This window comes from Gracilinanus agilis, chromosome 3, assembly GCF_016433145.1.
Source record: "Gracilinanus agilis isolate LMUSP501 chromosome 3, AgileGrace, whole genome shotgun sequence".
NCBI classification, from domain to species: domain Eukaryota; kingdom Metazoa; phylum Chordata; class Mammalia; order Didelphimorphia; family Didelphidae; genus Gracilinanus; species Gracilinanus agilis.
Genome location: NC_058132.1, coordinates 483,292,161 through 483,311,157, shown reverse-complemented (window position 1 = coordinate 483,311,157; position 18,997 = coordinate 483,292,161). Strand labels below are relative to the sequence as shown.

The window sequence follows — 18,997 nt, the reverse complement described above, 5'->3', positions numbered from 1 at the left end:
TGGAGGGGATGTGGCAAAATTGGGGCATTAATACATTGCTGGTGGAGTTGTGAACTGATCCAGCCATTCTGGCTGGCAATTTGGAATCATGCTCAAAGGGCTATAAAAGACTACCTGTCCTTTGATCCAGCCATACCATTGTTGGGTTTGTACCCCAAAGAGATCATAGATAAACAGACTTGTACGAAAATATTTATAGCTGTGCTTTTTGTGGTGGCAACAAACTGGAAAAGGAGGGTATGTCCTTCAATTGGGGAATGGCTGAACAAACTGTGGTATATGCGAGTGATGGAATACTATTGTGCTAAAAGGAGTAATAAACTGGAGGAGTTCCAGGCGAGACCTCCAGGAACAGATGCAGAGCTAAAGGAGCAGAGCCAGAAGAACATTGTACACAGAGACTGATATACTATGGTAAAATTGAATGTAATGGACCTTTGTACCAGCAGCAATACAATGACCCAGGACAATTCTGAGGGATATATGGTAAAGAAGCGCTGCCCACATTCAGAGGAAGGACTGCAGGAGAGAAAACATATAAGAAAAACAACTGCTTGAATGCATGGGTCGGGGTGGACATGATTGAGGGTGTGGACTTGAAACTACCACACCAATGCAACTACCAACAATTTGGAAATTGGTCTTGATCAAGGACAGATGACAAAACTAGTGGAAATGTGCATTGGCCATGGGTGGTGGGAGTGCGGGGGGTGAAGGGGAAAGTAGGAGCATGAATCATGTAACCATGTTAAAAATGAATATTAATAAAAGTTTTAAAAAATTGTATCCTAAGTGCAGAGCAGTTTCAGACCAATGGAAATCATTTGATGCTTTTTCATCCTTTCATTTATTCATTCTTTAATTTGTTCATTCATTCATTTGTTCATTGATTCATCTTCCTGGTGTTCTAAAATGTGCTATACTCAGAGTAGAAAGGTGAGAGTTAAAATTTTGATTCTAATTATTACAAATGAGATTATAATCTCAACTTCTCTGGCTTCAACATTCTTACATAAAAATTAGAGTCTTGTAGTAAATTATTTCTAAATTTCTTTTCAGTCTTATATCCTCTGTTCTCTAAAGGCAACAGTTGAAAATGTCTGAGCCTATTTCATTCAATATGGAAATTACTGAAGAAAACAGTGTTCTAAGAGTCTTTATAATCCTGGGAACAAATCATATATCCTTCTGCCTAAACTACCTGTATCACCAAAGTAATATAGCATCACTGCAAAAGAAGTAATAATGAATAAAAGCCCAATGGATCTCTAGTGGTTGCTATGAAAAAGGGGATTTGAGAGAGAAAATAAATCTGAGTTCTGGATGAGTCTGAGCTCTCTTGAGGAATCATCAAACTCACAGCAAAACCACCTCAGCTCTATGTTAAATAGATCCTGATTTCTCAATTCCCTTAGCACTTCCTACTTCAGGATTAATGGATTCAGCCGTACTTATGTAAGTATCACCACCCTCATTCTCCTCTCCACTATAATAATTTTCCCACACACACATTTTTATATGATATAATTTACTCCATTTTCCTTCTTCCTTCCCATTTCTCTTACTGCAATACTCTTTTTCAACTCAATTTTTTTATGATTCTCCTTAATTTTGTATTTGAATAACAGATTTTCTATTTATCTTGTCTTTTCTTCAGAATTGCTTGAAAATCTTCTATTTTATTAAATGACCATATTTTCCCCTGAAAGAATATAGTCAGTATTGATGTGCAGAAGATTCTTGGTTGTAAACACAGTTCTCTTGCCTTGGAATAGTGTATCCCAAGCCTTCTGATCCTTCAATGATGAAGCTGTGAAATCCTGTGTAATCCTTACTGGAGATACATGATATTTGAATTATTTTTCTCCTTGACTTGGGAGCTCTTGACTTGGCTATAACATTCCTGGGAGTTGTCATTTGGGGATTTCTTGCAGGAGGTAATCTATGAATTCTTTCCATTTCTAGTTTACTTTCTTGTTCAAGAATATCAGGAAAATTTTCTTTGATAATTTCTTGTAATATGATGTCCAGGCTTTTCTTTTGGTCATAACTTTCAGGTAGTCCAATAATTCTTAAATTGTCTCTTCTGGATCTGTTTTCTCGGTCAGTTGTTTTTTCAATGAGATATTTCCATTTTTTTCTATTTTTTCATTCTCTTTATTATATTTTATTGTTTTTTGATGTCTCATGAAGTCACTAACTTCAATTTTCCCAATCCTAATTCTTAAAGACTGAATTTCTCCCATCATCTTTTGATGCTTCTTTTCCATTTAGTTCATTCTACTTTTCATGGCACTCTTTTATTCACTGAATTTTTTGGCTCTTTTTCCAGTAGGTCAATTCTATTTTTTTTTAATTATTTTCTTCATTGGATTTTTGTGCCTCTTTTTCCAGTTGACCAATATTGCTTTTTAAGCTGTTATTTTCTTGTTTCTTTACTTTCATTTTTTTCACATTTTTCTTTGAAATTTTACATGTGATTGCTTATATCTCACCAACCTCTATTGACTCTATCCCTTGCTCTTTATCTCCATAGAAATTTTCTATGGTTAAGTGTTTCTTTTGCTGTTTGCTCATTTTCCCAGCCTTTTTTGCTTGTGGACTAGAAGTTCAGAAAGCTCCTTATTCTGTCTCCTCTAATGATGATTTTCAGGACTCAACACTCTAAATATTTTGCCCTGGGTTTAAGTGCTTTATCACAGCACAAGCTTGAAAGCACCAAGTACTATGCACTTTTGGGTCTCACTATAGGCTGGTGCCAAGGACTGGAACCTCAAGGGGTGGGTCTAGGTGTGGGTTGCTCTGCTGTTGGTGTAGGCAGGGTCCCAAGATCCTGAAGTTGGTCTATGCTCTGGCTTGGAACCTGTCATAGTATGTGGGTGTGGGAGTGTGTATGTGTAGGGGGGTGGTCAGCCAGAACTCCTCTGTATGCAGTTTTGCTCCCAGTTTCTCTTTATCCTGTGAAAATTGATTTTCTTTGTCTACCTATTAAATTGTGTAAAATGGGAAATTTGACTCCTGTCCTTTTGAAGTACTTTAAAAAAATATGTTGGAAGACTTTCCCTAGACCCTCTGCCCCTAGGCCCTTTCCTCTTCCCTCTCTATGATATCCTTTAGTGATCTCATTGGCTCATGGCTTCAGTTATTAAAATGTGTCTCTGTGCAAATGACTCTAAGATCAAAATATGTATCTCTAGTCTCTCTTCTGATCTCCTTTTCCATATCACTGACATCTGGTCAGAAAATACCCATAGGTATCTAAAGCTCAACATATCTGAAATAGAACTTTTGCTGAGTTTGTACCCCAAAGAGATCATAGGGAAAAAGATATGTACAAAAATATTTATAGCCACTCTCTTTGTGTTGGCAAAAAATTGGAAAATGAGGGTATGTCCTTCAATTGGGTAATGACTGAACAAATTATGGTATATGTTGGTGATGGAATACTATTGTACTCAAAGGAATTCCACGTGAACTGGAAAGACCTCCACTGTACACAGAGACCAATACACTGTGGTAAAATCGAATGTAATGGACTTCTGTACTAGCAGCAATGCAATGTCCCAGGACAATTCTGAGGGATTTATGGAATAGAACGATACCCACATTCAGAGGAAGACCTATAGGAGTGGAAACACAGAAGAAAAACAACTGCTTGAACACATGGGTTGATGCGGATATGATTTGAGAAATAGACTCTAAATGACCACCCTAGTACAATTATCAATAATATGGAAATAGGTCTTGATCGATGACACATGAAGAAACCAGTGGAAATACATGTCGTCTAAGGTGGGGGAGGTGTTGGGGAGAGAGTAAGAACATGAATCATATAACCATGGAAATTTTTTTTTCTAAAAAATAAAATTAAAAAAAGATAAAAATAAATAAATTTTAAAAATAAAATAAAATCAATACTGTGTATTGGTTCTAAGGCAGATAAGCAGTAAGGTTAGGGAATGGGGTATAAGTGACTTGCCCAGGGTCACATTGCTAGAAAGTGTCTGAGGCCAGATTTGAACTTAGGACCTCACATCTCTAGGCCTGGCTCTCAATCCACCCAGTGACCTGGCTGCCCCAATTGAAGTGCTTTTTTTTTTTTTTAATTTCTTGATTTCTTTGGTTTCATTTATTTATTTGTTCATTTCATTTATTTATTTATTTCTATTTTTTCTTTTTTTAGAATATTTTTCCATGGTTACATGATTCATGTTCTTTCCCTACCCCTGCCCCCCTGCACACACACACCCTCCCCATAGCCAACACACAATTCCACTGGGTTTTATATTGATTAAGACCTAATTTCATATTATTAATAGTTGTACTGTGGTGATCATTTGGAGTCTACATCCCCAATCATATCCCCATCAACCCATGTGATCAAGCAATTGTTTTTCTTCTGTGTTTCGGCTCCCACAATTCTTTTTCTGAATGTGGCTAGTTTTCTTTCTCATAAGTCCCTCAGCCTTGCTCTGGATCATTGCATTGCTGCTCGTAGAGAAGTCTATTATTTTTTATTGTACCACAGTGTATCAGTCTCTGTGTACAATGTTCTTCTGGTTCTGCTCCTTTCACTCTGAATCAAAATGAGATACTTTTTAAAGATTAGCTTGAAAGAATTGTCAGTGTGGTTTCACCCACTTGAGTGGGCTCCTGGGTCATGTAGTTAGTTCAAAGGTACAAGATTTCTAATTACACACTAGATAGATACACCACACATATATGCTTTTGCCATCTCTTTTTCCATTCCTTAGAAGTAAAAAAATTCTATAATCCAAATAAAATAAGACCCTCATTAAGATATATCAGTAGCTGCAAGGTGGCTCAGCTTAAAGAGAGTCAGGCCTAGAGATGAGAGTCTCGGTTCATGTGGTTCAGACACTTCCTAAATGAGTGACCCTAGGCAAGTCATTTAACCTCCATTACCTAGCTCTTACTGTTCTGCCTTGTAAGCCATACACAGTATTGATTCTATGATGGAAGGTAAAGGATTTTTGTTAAAGAATTATCATTATAGAATCTTCACTTGACAAAAGAGAAGCCAGCTGATCTGACTACTCCTCAATATCTTTTGCTAGATCATCATCCAGGCTCTTGACCTCTAACATGGATTAGAGATTCAGCTAGTTTTTATTCATTGTCATTTTTTTTTCAGTGGGGCATTATTTTGGTAATTCAAGTAGTTTACGTAAGAGTATATTTGACTTGTTCTCAGTATTATAAAAGTGTTAAAAACTATTTTCTTCATTTATTTCCATAGTGGATGGAATGGATGTAAGTAATATCGGTAAATATAATAGGCATTGCAAGTAACAGGTATATCCACTACGGAGAAAAAAGAACAAAACCTTTTAGGCTTTTCAGAAATAAGTAAAATAACTTTGTTGATGTCACAAGACTAAAGAACATTTTTTTTAATCTGGTCTCCAAATCAAGGATATTACTTCTTTTCTCATATTCACACTTGGTGCTAAACTACAAACTTGCTTAAAATTTGGTAGTAGATGAAAGAAAACATCTCCAACTTTTTTGACTAAGGCAGTGGGATACCCCTTGGGTTACCAGGTAATAAAAATGATCTCTTGGAGTAATTACTTTTCTCCCATATACTGGAAGACGTTCCCTAGACCCTCTGACCTGGGTCCTTTCCTATTCCCTCTCTGTGATATCTTTTAGTGATCTCATTGGCTCATGGCTTCAGTTATTAAAATTCATCTCTGTGCAAATGCCTCTCTGATCAAAATATGTATCTACAGTCTTTCTTCTGATCTCCTTTTCCATATCACTGACAGCTGGTTGGACAATACCCACAGGTATCTAAAACTCTACATGTCTGAAATGGAACTCATTATCTTGCTTCCTGTATCCACCAAATTTTCCCATTTATATTGTGAACTGCACTACCCTTCCATTTATCTTGGTCACAATATCAGTCATCACCTTCTCTTTAGCCCTTTTAAATAATCAGTTATCATGTCCCCACAATATCTATTTCCCATCTTCTCTCTATACACAAGGCCATCATGAGATAACATGTATTAACATTTTTTAAAATTTGAATCACTATGTAAGTGGTAATTATTATTCTGATTAATATTTTTATTATTGTTGCTGTTTTATTTGTATTTTTACCCTAGTTTTTGCTAACCTCTCATCTGAATTAGAAGAAAGGAACTATTTCTTTTTGTTTATTTATTTTTGTATCCTTAGCATGTAATAAAAAAACTGTCAGTAGTTATTTAATAAGTGCTTATTGATTTGTTGGTTGATATTAATTATAACAAGAGTTACCTAACTGGATGCCTGGCTTTTGTTTTTCTCTATATACATCTAAAAAAATTCATCTTCGTAAATAATAAGTCCAACCATAATACTATCTCTCCCAAAGTCTTCCTTTGACTTTCAGTTGCCTACAGAATAAAGATATAAATATACATATACATGTATATGTATATATTGTAATAGGGATTTTAGCTTAGCAGAGAGTAGGATTAATTGACAGGGGGGCACATTCCAGAACTTTGGAAGACTGGCAAGTTGTCAGTTAGACTCTCACTGATTCCCTGTATGAAGAGAGCTATAGTTCCCTTGCTGTGGTTCCTGATTTAACTTGATACCATCTACAATCAAGAGACCCTGTGAAGGAGTAATGTTGAATTTTGAAGTTTGGACTCAATGGTGGACACTGGTTCAAAATCCTCACTCTCTCTCCTATTTTGGATTTACCAGCTGATCATCAAGACTTTGGTTGAAGCAGCTTCAGAAGATCATGTAGCTCTTGGACTCATATGTGAGAAACCCCATCCTACACAGCTGGACCTGCTCACCATCCAGTCTCTAGTTAGAGTTAAGGCAGTTCTTTAGTTTGTAGCTGGATGGTGTAGATGTCTTCCTCCTAGACTTTTGGGAGGAGACCCTAGTATCTTAGTATAGTCTACCCATTCCCTTCCATTCCTGACCCAGTATTTATTAAAATTCTATAATATATAATACTCTCCTTGTAAGCTCCTTTCCCAAATACCCTGATTGGCACCATAAGGAACCACAGTGTTTTTACCCCAGAAGATACCCTGTTTCCCACTGTTACTAGCACCTATACCCAATCCTGTACCAAACCCACATCAGGGAGATAATTTTATTCTTTCAGGTGTTTATTTCATTATATACGTATATATGTATATATCAAATTATATTTTTATATAATAAAAGAGGATGAAGGGCAGTTAAAGTCTCCTCATGGACTGGTTCAATACAATCTTTCCAGCCTTATTAATACATCACTCTTTTAGTGTACTTTAGTTTCCAGGAAAACTAGCCTGCTTAATTCCTGTAGGCAGCTTCTTGAATCTAATGCTTTGCACAAGCTGTCCCAAATATCATACACTCCATCTCTACCCCAACTTCATCTTTCCTTATCTTCTTTCAAGGCTTCATAGCACTTTAAAGTGACATCACCTATGGAAATTCTTTCCTAATCCCCTTAACTGGAAGTCCTTTCTCCTTTCTTTTCAAATTAGCCGGTGTATTCCTGTGTTTACAAATTGTATAGCTCAACACCAGTAGAATTTAACTTCATTGAAGGCAAGGATTATTTTTCATGTTTGCCTTCACATCTGCAAGAACCAGAACCTATCATAGAATTTGAAATCTGCCCTTCATCCTCTTTTTGATTATAGAAGAGGAGAGTATCTTTATAGAATTGAGATTTTTCTAACCAGAAGCTGAATTAAGTAAATTCATCAAATTCCTTCCTATAATATTATGTTTTATTATGATTATTATTCTTGATAAGCCTGTGGATTTCATCAGCTTCCAACTTTTATGAGGACTGTTCTGTATCTTCTAACAATCAAATAGAAGCTCTATCATTTTCATTCATTGGACATTTGGAATCCCACATCATGTGTTAGTTTCTGTACTAAAGTGAAAATTCTGCCTGAGGGAACTCAGTGCTAAAAGCAGTCCTGAGATGATAAGCAGAGAATTCATAATGAGTGAATGCATTTGCATGGATTGATTTGATTAGATTCTTTAGTGTGAGAGGAATATGAGTAATCTGGCTATGCCTTTAGGTAAGTTATAAGGGGAATTATGTGGAAGGAATAATGAAAGTTTAATTCCTTCTGTGAAGTGAAAACTGAGCAACACAAGTTGAGACATCTCTAACTTATTTCTCAAAATCTCTAGATCAATGTTAATGTAACAGTGAGTTCTATAAAACATTTTTCCTGGAAGCGTATCTTGAAATAGGCATGGAGTTAGAAGGTGTCTAAAGTAAAATTATATACTTATTTCATTAGATACATTAGAAAGCAAACATGATTATTGAATTTAGCTCTTTAAGATTATATGTCTTCTAACTGTTGAGTTCCTAAACATAAAATATTTAGAAAGTTGTACTTAATTTGGTGAAGAAAGTTTTAGGAATTAGTTCTTTACAGAATGTATGGATATCCATTTTTTTTTTCTGGGACGGGCCCTGGAGAAAGGTAATGAGTTAGGCCCAAAACTGAATAGGAGGATGAAAGTATGGAGCCAGGGTGGATTTATATTAAAATTGTGCAGTGTTTTAAATGATACCAAGTTGTCCCTTGTGCCAAAAAGTTAGTTTTTGTTTTGTTTTGGTTTATTTTGTTGCAAATATTGTTCTGGGTATATGGTTGCAAATCTTGGAAAAGGACAATTCCTTAGGTCAGTTTTTAAAAATTTGTATGAGGTTCAGTTCCCTTACTGACAAATAAAGGAGATTGGACTGAATTATCTCTGTCTCTTCCATGTCTAAAACTAGGATAATTTGAACTCATTTTCATTCTTTAAGTCCAAGATAAAATAGTATGAAATAACTATAAAATGAGGACAACTAAGTGGATAAAGCAATAGCGGATAAAGCACCCAGACTAAAGTCAGGAAGACACTTCCCAGCTGTGGGACCTTGAGCAAGTCATTTAGCCTCTAATTGCCTGACAAAAAGGATCCTCTGGATCCACTGGAGAAGGAAATAGCAAACCACTCCAGCATCCTTACCAAGAAAACCCCATAAATAGCTCTGGTCCATGGGGTCACAAAGAATTGGACATAAAGGAATGGCTAAATTGAATGAATAACAACCATAAAACATTATACCTGAATTCCTGATAAATATATTCAGATTTACATAACGGAAAGTACAGTATGTGTGCTCTTCTAACAAATCATTTTGAACCAGTTTAAAGATATTGCAGTCATGTTGTGTTTACTTAGACCATTTGGGGATTCTCATTTTGGAAATCTTCAGAATCCACTGCCTATAATTTGAAGTATATTCAATGGTGGTAAATGGAAGTGCTTTGAATCACAAACCTAATTTTCAGTAATATGCCATCATTGAAGATATTCATATCAAATTAACTTCAACACTTCTATGATCTGTGATCTCATCTATTGGATAACCTTGATTTCCCCCACTGCTAATGCCTTTCCTCTGAGTTTGTCTTCTATTTACACTTTCCATAGCTCCTATTGGGTCAGGGGTACTGTTTTTGGCTTTCTTTGTATTCCCAACACTTAGCACAGTGTTAGACATGAGGTAAATGTATGATAAATTCTTGTTGACTGACAGACTTATTAACCTTATTATTATATTATAGTGTAATTATATATTATAATTATTATGTATTTAATATTTTAATATATTTATACCCTATGTTCATATAATTATCACATTATGATATGACCTTATTAACAGACTTATTAAGCATAATCACTTCACATTTCCTGTCTTCTGGCAGATCTTGTGATTTTGAAATATGCAGTATTTCTCCTATTTGTCTCCTCTATACAGACACCACCCCAGCTTAGGCTCTCATTACCTCTTGTTTGGACGTTTGTGATAGTCTTATATATATATATATATATATATATATATATATATATATATATATATATATATATATTCCACTTATATAGCATGTCTCCCCACTCCTATCTATCCTTTACTTCAGATTTTCCTATAGCACAGATCAGAATGTCACCCCTTTCCTCCCCAACTTAATAAACTCCCATGGCTCCCTATTACCTAAGATAAAATATGAAATCCTTGAAAATCTTTCACAGCATTCTCCTTCCTACCTTTCCAGTCTTTTTAGTCTTATGTTACCCTTCATGCACTCCAGACTACCTGCTGTCCTTACATCTTCCATTAAATCTCCTAACTCCAAAATAAATTTGCAATGGCTGCCACAATATTTGGAATATTGTTTTGTTTTGTTTTGTTTTGTTTTTCTTCACTTCTGCCTCTTGGCTTCCCATTTTCAGTAGGAAGCTTTTGTTCCCATCTCTACCATTACCCCAGTCCTTTTTTCCTGAGATTATCTTCCATTTATGCACTATCACAAGTATCACTCCTCAATTCTAGGCCCATTCATTGTCTGCTCTCCATATCCATCCCAAATCTTTGTACCAATGGCTTAATTCAGTCACCTAGCCAAGAAATTGCATGTCATAGTATCACCCATAGGTATTTTTCATTCATTTAGGGGGAAGGGAGAAAAAAAAAATAAACATTTAGGAAGGACCTGCTGTATGCCCGGCTATGCTAAGATCTTTACAGACATTCTCTCATTTGATCTTTACAATGACCCTGTGAGGGAGGTACTATTCTAACCCCATTTTATAGTTGAGGAAACTAAGGAAGACCAAGGTTAATGGAATCTTTCAAGGTTATACAGCTTTTAAGGCTGTTAGATGCTAGACTTGAACTCGGACCTAGGCCCTTCTGAATTTCAGGCTGAGTGTTCTTTCTACTATACTTCCTAGATGCTTCTAATAAAGATCATTACTGAATGAATTATTTGACTAATCTTTTTACATATCTATGTATCTGTGAAAAAGCTAAAAGAAAAACTCCTCTCTCACTCTGATCTTTTTTAAAGCTTTATTTAAACAAAAGCAACCAGAGTTTCCCCCTCTGAAATCTACTCACTTTCATACTTTTAACCCCATTCACCACCCTCATTCATAAAAGAGCAAGCACACCCCACCCCCATCTTCTCAGATTCAAAGGCCCCTTCCAGGCTCAGGATTGGTCCAATTCAGGACCAATCCCTTTCCAGTAAGTGGGAGTGTGGTCCCTCCCCTAGCATGGGACTGGTCCACTCAAGACCAATCCCACACCTGGAAGTAGAGGGGAGGGACCCCTGGGGCATGCTAGGAGAGAGAGTTCCCCCACTTGCACAATCTTTTAAAACCCACATATCTTACTGAGAAGGACCTCACTTTTTTTTTCTTAATGTTTAAAGTTTAAATCTTAACTCTGACATTCAACGAGCTTCGTGACCTTGAGAAAGTGACTTCCCTTTCAGAAGTTCAGTGAGCTCCTGTTTCTGATAGGAAGCAGAGTGGAAAGAATCCAGGACTGTGAGCCAGGGGCTTGGGTTCAAACCACAGCTGTGTCATTTTGTCCCAGTGAGACCTGGCTCAAGACACTAGTCCTTACTGAGCCTGTTTCCTTATCTGTAAAATGAAAATTTGAACTAGACGACCTCTAAGATCTCTACCAGCTCTTAAAAGAAAATTCTGTTCATTCTTTGACCTTAAAGTCAATAGAGTATTCTTCTTCCTTTTGGATTTTGCATAAGACATAATTTATCTTGAAGGCAAACACTTTTGGTAAGTTAAAATCCCCCTGTTTAATACCTTCTTTGACATTAATAGAAAACTATTAAACATAATTATCTCTGTGGTTGTATTTATCAACTATCCTCTATGATCTTGATGTATGCATGAGAAAACCTTAAAGGAGCAGCCTTAGAACTGATTTTTGTCCTGAGCCAAATGTGTTTTTGCTATCAACAAATAATAAACACAATGGGATCCTGTGTTTTTTTGCCTCCTTAAGTCAACTCTGTAACTGCAAAGGCACAGTCAGCAATAGAGAATAATTTCCTAAACGAAGCCTTCCTTGTTCCTTTTCATATTTTCATCAAGGGTACTTTAAAAATATGAATATGAATCCTGCTTTAAAAGATTTTGCAGAAGTGATAAAATAGGTATATATTTTGACAGTTATTTATGTCTCCAGTCACTTTGATTGTTAAATATTTTTTATGATTTTGTTGTTATTGTTGTTGTTGTTGTTAGCTATCTTCCATATCCTATGACATTTTGTCAACTGTTTGCTCCATATTTTCAGGATTATATTACCTCCATCATGACTTTCCTCAGTGTATCATCTGATCTAAATTATTAGTTCCTCTGTCTCTTTTTTACATTTTAATTAATTTTCCCATTATCAAGTATTTTATTTTACTCTTAGCTTCTCTCCAAACTAGGGAAAAAATAACATTGTAACAAATAAGGATATTGAAATAAAGTCAATCCTTTTATTGCTTCTGAATTTATAATTCATTTGTGATATCCTGGACTGGGGTAAGACATCCAGCTTTGGGTACTTGCCAGGGAAAGTCATAATTAGTCATAATTAGCAGTGGAAAATAGGGTGACAATCATATTTTTAAAAGGCACAAGAGGAACCTAAGGGACTCAGTGAATAGAAAACCCGAATTCAAATCTACCCTCAGAAACTTCCTAGCTCGGTGACCCTGAACAAATCACTTAATCCCAATTGCCTATCCCTTACTACACTTCTGCCTTGGAACTGATGCTTAGTATTTATGCTAAGATGGAAAGTAAGGGTTTCTAAAAACAAACATAAATAAATAAAGCACAGAAGGTACAAAGACAAACAGTGAAAAGGGTACAGAGGCAGATGGCAAGGGGAGTGGGAAGGGGAATGGGATGGTGAAGGGAAATAGGTAGCAGTGGGAAGGGGGAAAAGAGTTATTCATGTAGTCATGGATTAGAGTTTGGAGCAGTAGGCAGCAAGGACCTGATGGAAAGGGGCAGGAGTTTGAGGTCTCTCTTTTATAGAGATGTTTGTTTTCTTTTGAGAAATGGACATATTCCTCTCTGGACCTCCTTCTGGTTAGTTCCTTAACATATGCAAATGATCTAGGACCAAAAGACCCCAAAAGCAGCACCTAGAAAACTTCTGCTGATTCAGTATGTATCACAAGGATATAAATTGTGATTAATAGATGAATAGGTGATATAATTTGTAGATTATGCTATTTTAATCTTTGGGAGAGTTTGTGCTTACCTTCCAAGTCCCCCTTTGCAATCTTATTTTCTGCTATTATCCCTACCTATTGTTGTGAGAAAGATTAGTTAATAATAGTGTTGAACCTAGCAGGAAGGGCTGGAGGATTCCAAGATGGAATGAAGGAGCAGGAAGTAGGGTTTGTGCTCTGAGAGAGACTCCATTAGTGGTTGTCATAAATTGTTGCTAGCCCTGGGAGATCTTAGAGCTAAGGAAACCCTGCATCCAGATTCCCTGGGATCTTGAGTGGTGAAGGCTTTCAGCAAGTAGACAAGACCTGCAGAGCTGCCCCAAGTGGAGAAGGGTTTTGGGATCTGGTGGACAGCATCTCAAGCTCACACTCTCTACCTGGGTACCTTGGATCACCTTGGCTCTTGGCAACCTGTAATCATCCTTGGATAACAGTGAGCCCCAAAGCCACCCTCAGGCCCTTTAGTTGTGTTGGTCAAACCTGGCTGGAACTAGGTTTGAAGCAGCCTTCCCTGTGACTCCAGAACTGTTCCTTTGGCCCCTGCCTGGCTTAGGTCAATTAGGATTAGAGTAGTCAAGTCCTCCCCTTGCCCTGTGGTTTTGCCCTTTCGGTTTTCAAGTGCAGAATCCCCTAGCCCATCTTTTTTCAGTTACTCATAATTAAACTGTTAAAAACCTTTACCTTGCCTGCTGGTTCCATAGACCCTGGCCTAGTGGTGAGCTGGATGTCCATTGACCTAACTGCCATTCTTGACAGTTACAAGCTTAGTAATGAACCTTGGTCTCCCTATCCTGGTTGGTCCTGTCTCTCCTTCAACCCAGTGTGTGTACCCACAAACCATTTAGACTATATTTTAACAACCCTGGTGCCCCATCTTTTACACTATAAACGGACTATCCTGACTAGAAATGCCAGTAGTCAGGGGGATTAGCACAAGATTCAATTTTAAAACAAATTCAATCCAAAAATCTGCTTCTGATTTTACAATCAGTCTATCACCATGCTATCAGGAGGCAAGAACCATACTTCACCCTTATTCCTCTGGCAACATTATGGACCACTGGCTTGATCAGTTATTAATAAAAATTGTTCACTTTTACCATATTATTATCATGGTCATGGGAATAGTCTCCTGATTTTGCTCACTTCCTTCTTCATCAGTTCATTCAAGTTTTCTCAAGTTTCTCTGAAACTCTCTCCTGCATAATATAAAAGCACACCATTCTATTCCTTTATTATAACTTGTTTACCCATTTGCTAATTAATGAAGACTCCTTTACTTTAAGGGTTTTTTCCCCTACAGAAAGAGCTAATATAAGTATTCTTGAATTAATTGGAGTTCTTCCTCTTTGTTTGTTCTCTTTGGAGTCCCTCACCCCTTTTCCTGACCTTGTAGCCAACCTACTATTTATAAGACTCACTCTATATAGTCAGGATGACACTCAGAAAACAGACTCAATCTATTCCAGGGGTTATAGTCAATGTCTTTTCAGTATGACAGATGCTGCCAAAGCTTAAAATCCACTGTTGAGAAACCAGGGTCAATTTCATGCCCTGATGAAACATCTAAAGGATATTCACACAGGTATTTCTGTCAAAAGACTGAGTAAAAGACATAATCATGTGTTTTTGTAATGAGAATGAACTGCTCAATATACTATATAATAAATTAAAATTATGTGATAATTAAATTTGCTAGCCTGAATTAAACTCATTGTTGATGCATGCAATTTAATTTACTTTACCTTATCCAATATGTACTTTTTTACTGCAGGTGATTATGTAGTCATGACTATTTACTTTGATTTGAGCAGAAGAATGGGCTACTTCACTATTCAGACATATATTCCCTGTATACTAACAGTCGTTTTATCCTGGGTGTCCTTTTGGATTAAAAAAGATGCCACACCAGCAAGGACAGCCTTAGGTAAGATTCTAAACAACTTTGTTCATGTCATTTTCTGTTATTGAATAGAAAAAAAGAGGACAGAAAATCTTTCCATTGAAGGGAAACAATTTAAAAACAAATTAAGACAATTTTATAAGCTCTATTCCACAACTAATATTTTTATATCTGGGCCAATAGTCTACACAATTCCTTTATATGCTTGAATTACATGGCACTTCTATTAAGATAGAACAAGAAATCATGGAATGTTCCAGAAGATGCTTAAGATGAATGCCTTTCATTTCTTTTCTTCAGAGAGAATTTATGTGTCTTGGTGGACTGAGGAATGTCACTTAATTTACCAAGTTCCAAGTTCTCCATTTTTTCATTTGAACACATAGGACTAGATGCAAAGTCTTGATGATCAAAAAGCTAATATAGTTAAAGTAATTTCTAATAAAGAAAAATGTTGGTTTAATGTAAAAGTACCAGGAAAGATATAATGGTCACTATTTTTAAGAATAACCAACATGTCAAAGATATAGTATTAATTAACCTCAGACAATAGAAATGAACCTTAAAATCCAATATAGAGTTTGGATTAAACAATTGTAGAATTATACAACATTATACTCTATAAATTAAATCAGGTATTTTAATGATGGTAAGGATTTTTTTCTTGCATTTTGATATGAGAGAGAATTGTTCCCCATAGATTTTACCAAATTACCTTCTCTTCGCTTTCTATAAAGAATACAATTTTAATTCATTGATATGTACTTTAAGTAGAAAGCTTAATCTAAATTTCTGCATTTGATGGAATATCCCTCTGCTGCGAAACTGAAAATGTTAACATTTTTCTCCCACGGTAAATTAATAGTAACTACATCTTCATCCAAAGCCTTTTTCTTCTCTCAAACTTGGAAAGTTTTACTAATAAGCAGTAATTATATGATAAGCAATCATGTGATTTAATAAGAAAATATATGTTTATATATAGTAATACTTTAAAAGTAATAAAATATAGGTAAACTTTATTACTTATATATGTTGATAGCAAATAATGGTATTATAATAATAGCTAACATCTTCGTAGCACTTTAAGGTTTGATATCTAGATCCACATATATTTAGATATAATTTTGCAAAATACATGTAACTTTTCAAAACTTAAAATGGTATATAAATGTTAGTTGTTATTATACCATTATGTGCTAAAAATCACTTATGTATAAATAATCAAATCATTTCAAATAATTGTTCAGTTCCGGTTTAAACATTTGGTTCATTTAACTCTGAACTTCAATAACTGTGCTTAGTGAACTGTGATTTTATGATATCGACAAATATTCCTCAGGGCACTGGAAAAAGCTATTAAGCTCCTATAAACATGAAAGGAGTCTTCCATAGATGAAAATTGATGGAAGTGATTCGCAACATGCCATATTGCTTTGGATCTTCATTTACTCTCATTTATGTTCCTATTACAAATGGAACTCAAGACTGCCTGTAGTGGTTTTTTTCAAGTAAATACATAGTAAAAGCAAAGACTCAGGACAGTGTTTTGGGAAATAAATATTCAAGGCATGCTGAAACACAACAAAATGCAACGTAGATCCATTCATTTAATATATTTTATATAAATCCCCCAAACTCTTCTTTTTGTGGGTGGATGAATGTGATTTCACCTGTGGGGCCAACTCTCTACTCATGGAAATGACAGTGCAGATTAATAACTCCTGGTCTTAGAGAATTCAGTACATAGTACAGTGTCTGCATGTACATAATAGGCATGTAATAAATTTGGGCTCAATTTTTGTTGAATTGAAGAAATTGCTTGGAGAGTATTTAAGTAACTTGGAGATATTATGAAGATAGTATGTATTATGAGTCACATTTTTATGGTTTGGTAAAAAGAACACGGGGCTCCATAATCAGTTCATCTAAGTTCAAAATATACCTTTGATGCTCATTCTTGTTGTGACCTTAGACAAATCTCTAACAATCTTTGGGCTTCGATTTACTCATGTGTAAAATGAGGCATATGGTCTGGATATATGCTACAATGCTTTCAGATTTCGATGTATAACCCTACAAAACGGTTTCCCTGTCTACAAGACCAACTATATTCGTGAGTGAATGAATAAAAACATTTACTAAGTGCATTACATGCGAAGTAAGAAAATTCATTAATGGTAAACTAAGGTACATCCTCCAAGCAGAATTTGTTAACAGAGACACTTAAACACCTAAAACTATTAAAAAATTGGGTCAGATTGGCTACCTCAGTAAGACCAACGATTCCAATGAGTAGGGGAGACCCTGTTTATTGATGTAAAATAAAGAAGGAGGTTTTGGTATTTGGGAAACATTACAATTGGCTACCCTAAGAAAGTAGGCTGGCATTAAGTTTGGCTAGTTATACCCCTTCTCTGACAATCAAGGAATGTTATTTGTTTGATGGGATTCATTTGCTTCTTAGAATCTTGACTAGGAGATCAGTAACACGAGATTTACTGTCCCAATAAGGGGGACCAAACATTCCCTAAATGCACAAGGACAAGGACAAGCAAGGACAGACAACATATCCTTTGGAGGGTGGCACCAAGTTAAGTTAAGTCAGCTGGGACTTCTGGAGCTTCCCACCTCTCCCAGGGGTTAATTGCATGAACGATAACTTTTCCTTTCAATCACATCTTGAAACTATCTTGGAGGGAAAAATGCATTCCTGAACTTAACTTGAGAATTGAGAAATTCAGAATGGAGTCAGTTACCAAATAGAATCAAATATTAAATGATGCAGAATAATTTTAATTTCCTCAGAAACAAGGATTCTGTTAAGCACTGGAGATATAAGGGGGGGGGGAATATAGTCCCTGCTGACAAAACTAACACTTTAATTGGGGGAGACAACATGTATAAAATAATTTAACTACCTGGTGAATCGAAGGGCCCTAAGATTGCACTTGCAGGATGGATGGCAAAGCCAAAGATTCATCTCCTTAGAAGGCTAGTAGTTAGATAACTCCTTGCTTATCCAAGCTGACAATGTTGACAGTGCCTGATCCATCTGATAGAATGTGCAGAAAATGTAAGGAGGAAGGGCCTCTCTCCAGATGGTTCTTTCAAACCTTTTGTAGACTCTCTTTTTGCATTCATAAAATATATGTAACAATATCTGCACAATCTCATTCACCGAGTCATTCTGATGAAAGTGCTTTGTTAGCTTTAAAGCACACCAATGAGAACTATTGTTCTATTTCAACATAATGGTCTCAAATCAATAGAGTCTCCATAGGACAGTTCTTGGTCTATAGTGGAACTCCAGACTTATCTTTTCATTAGTATAACATGTGCCTCCTAAGTGGGCCATTTAGCTTTATCACCATCAAGCCTAAGGCAAATGAGTTATACATTTGAGCAAAAGTACAGGATGCAGCCTATCCTGGACTTGATGATTCATCAATATAAATTAGTCCAAGTGATGGGGAAATGAAAATAAACTTAGCTTGTTCAATTCCAGGAAACTCTATTTCATCTCAAAATATAATGAGACAATGACAAACAATAAAAAAGTTATAGAGAAATAAATGGAAAGTTTCAGAGAAGGTAGAAATTTTGCTCTATAATATGGTTGATTTGAGCAAACAAAAAGCATTTTTCTAAGACCAAACAAAAACACTACTAGGCTTGATAAAAACAAAAACAAACAAAAATTCCAGGCAAAGGAACCATGAAGGAAGTTTTTAGCTTAAAAATTCACTATACTAATAAAATCATAGGTCTGTTAGTTGAGACTCCAAACTTAACCTTCCTATCAAAAAAATTTCTTTTGGAAACACATGTTAGCTATCTATTTAATCATATTTCCTGTTATTTCTACTCACCTTATTTTGCTCACAAATTTAAATAGATCTAATAACCAAAAGAAGTTGGTTTCGAGACCAATGAAAGACATTATTTCTTGCTTTATTATGGAGTCACTTCCTAACTAGACATGGGC

At 35.8% G+C, this 18,997-nt stretch overlaps 1 protein-coding gene across 1 annotated transcript in view; it reads left to right on the top strand.

Moving 5' to 3' along the window:
* Positions 1 to 18,997, top strand: part of GABRG3 (gamma-aminobutyric acid type A receptor subunit gamma3) — a 772,628-nt gene that overhangs the window by 734,230 nt on the left and 19,401 nt on the right. The window contains exon 7 of the mRNA XM_044667009.1: positions 14,881 to 15,033. Within this exon, the coding sequence (XP_044522944.1) occupies positions 14,881 to 15,033 (153 nt within the window). The remainder of the gene's footprint in view (positions 1 to 14,880; positions 15,034 to 18,997) is intronic.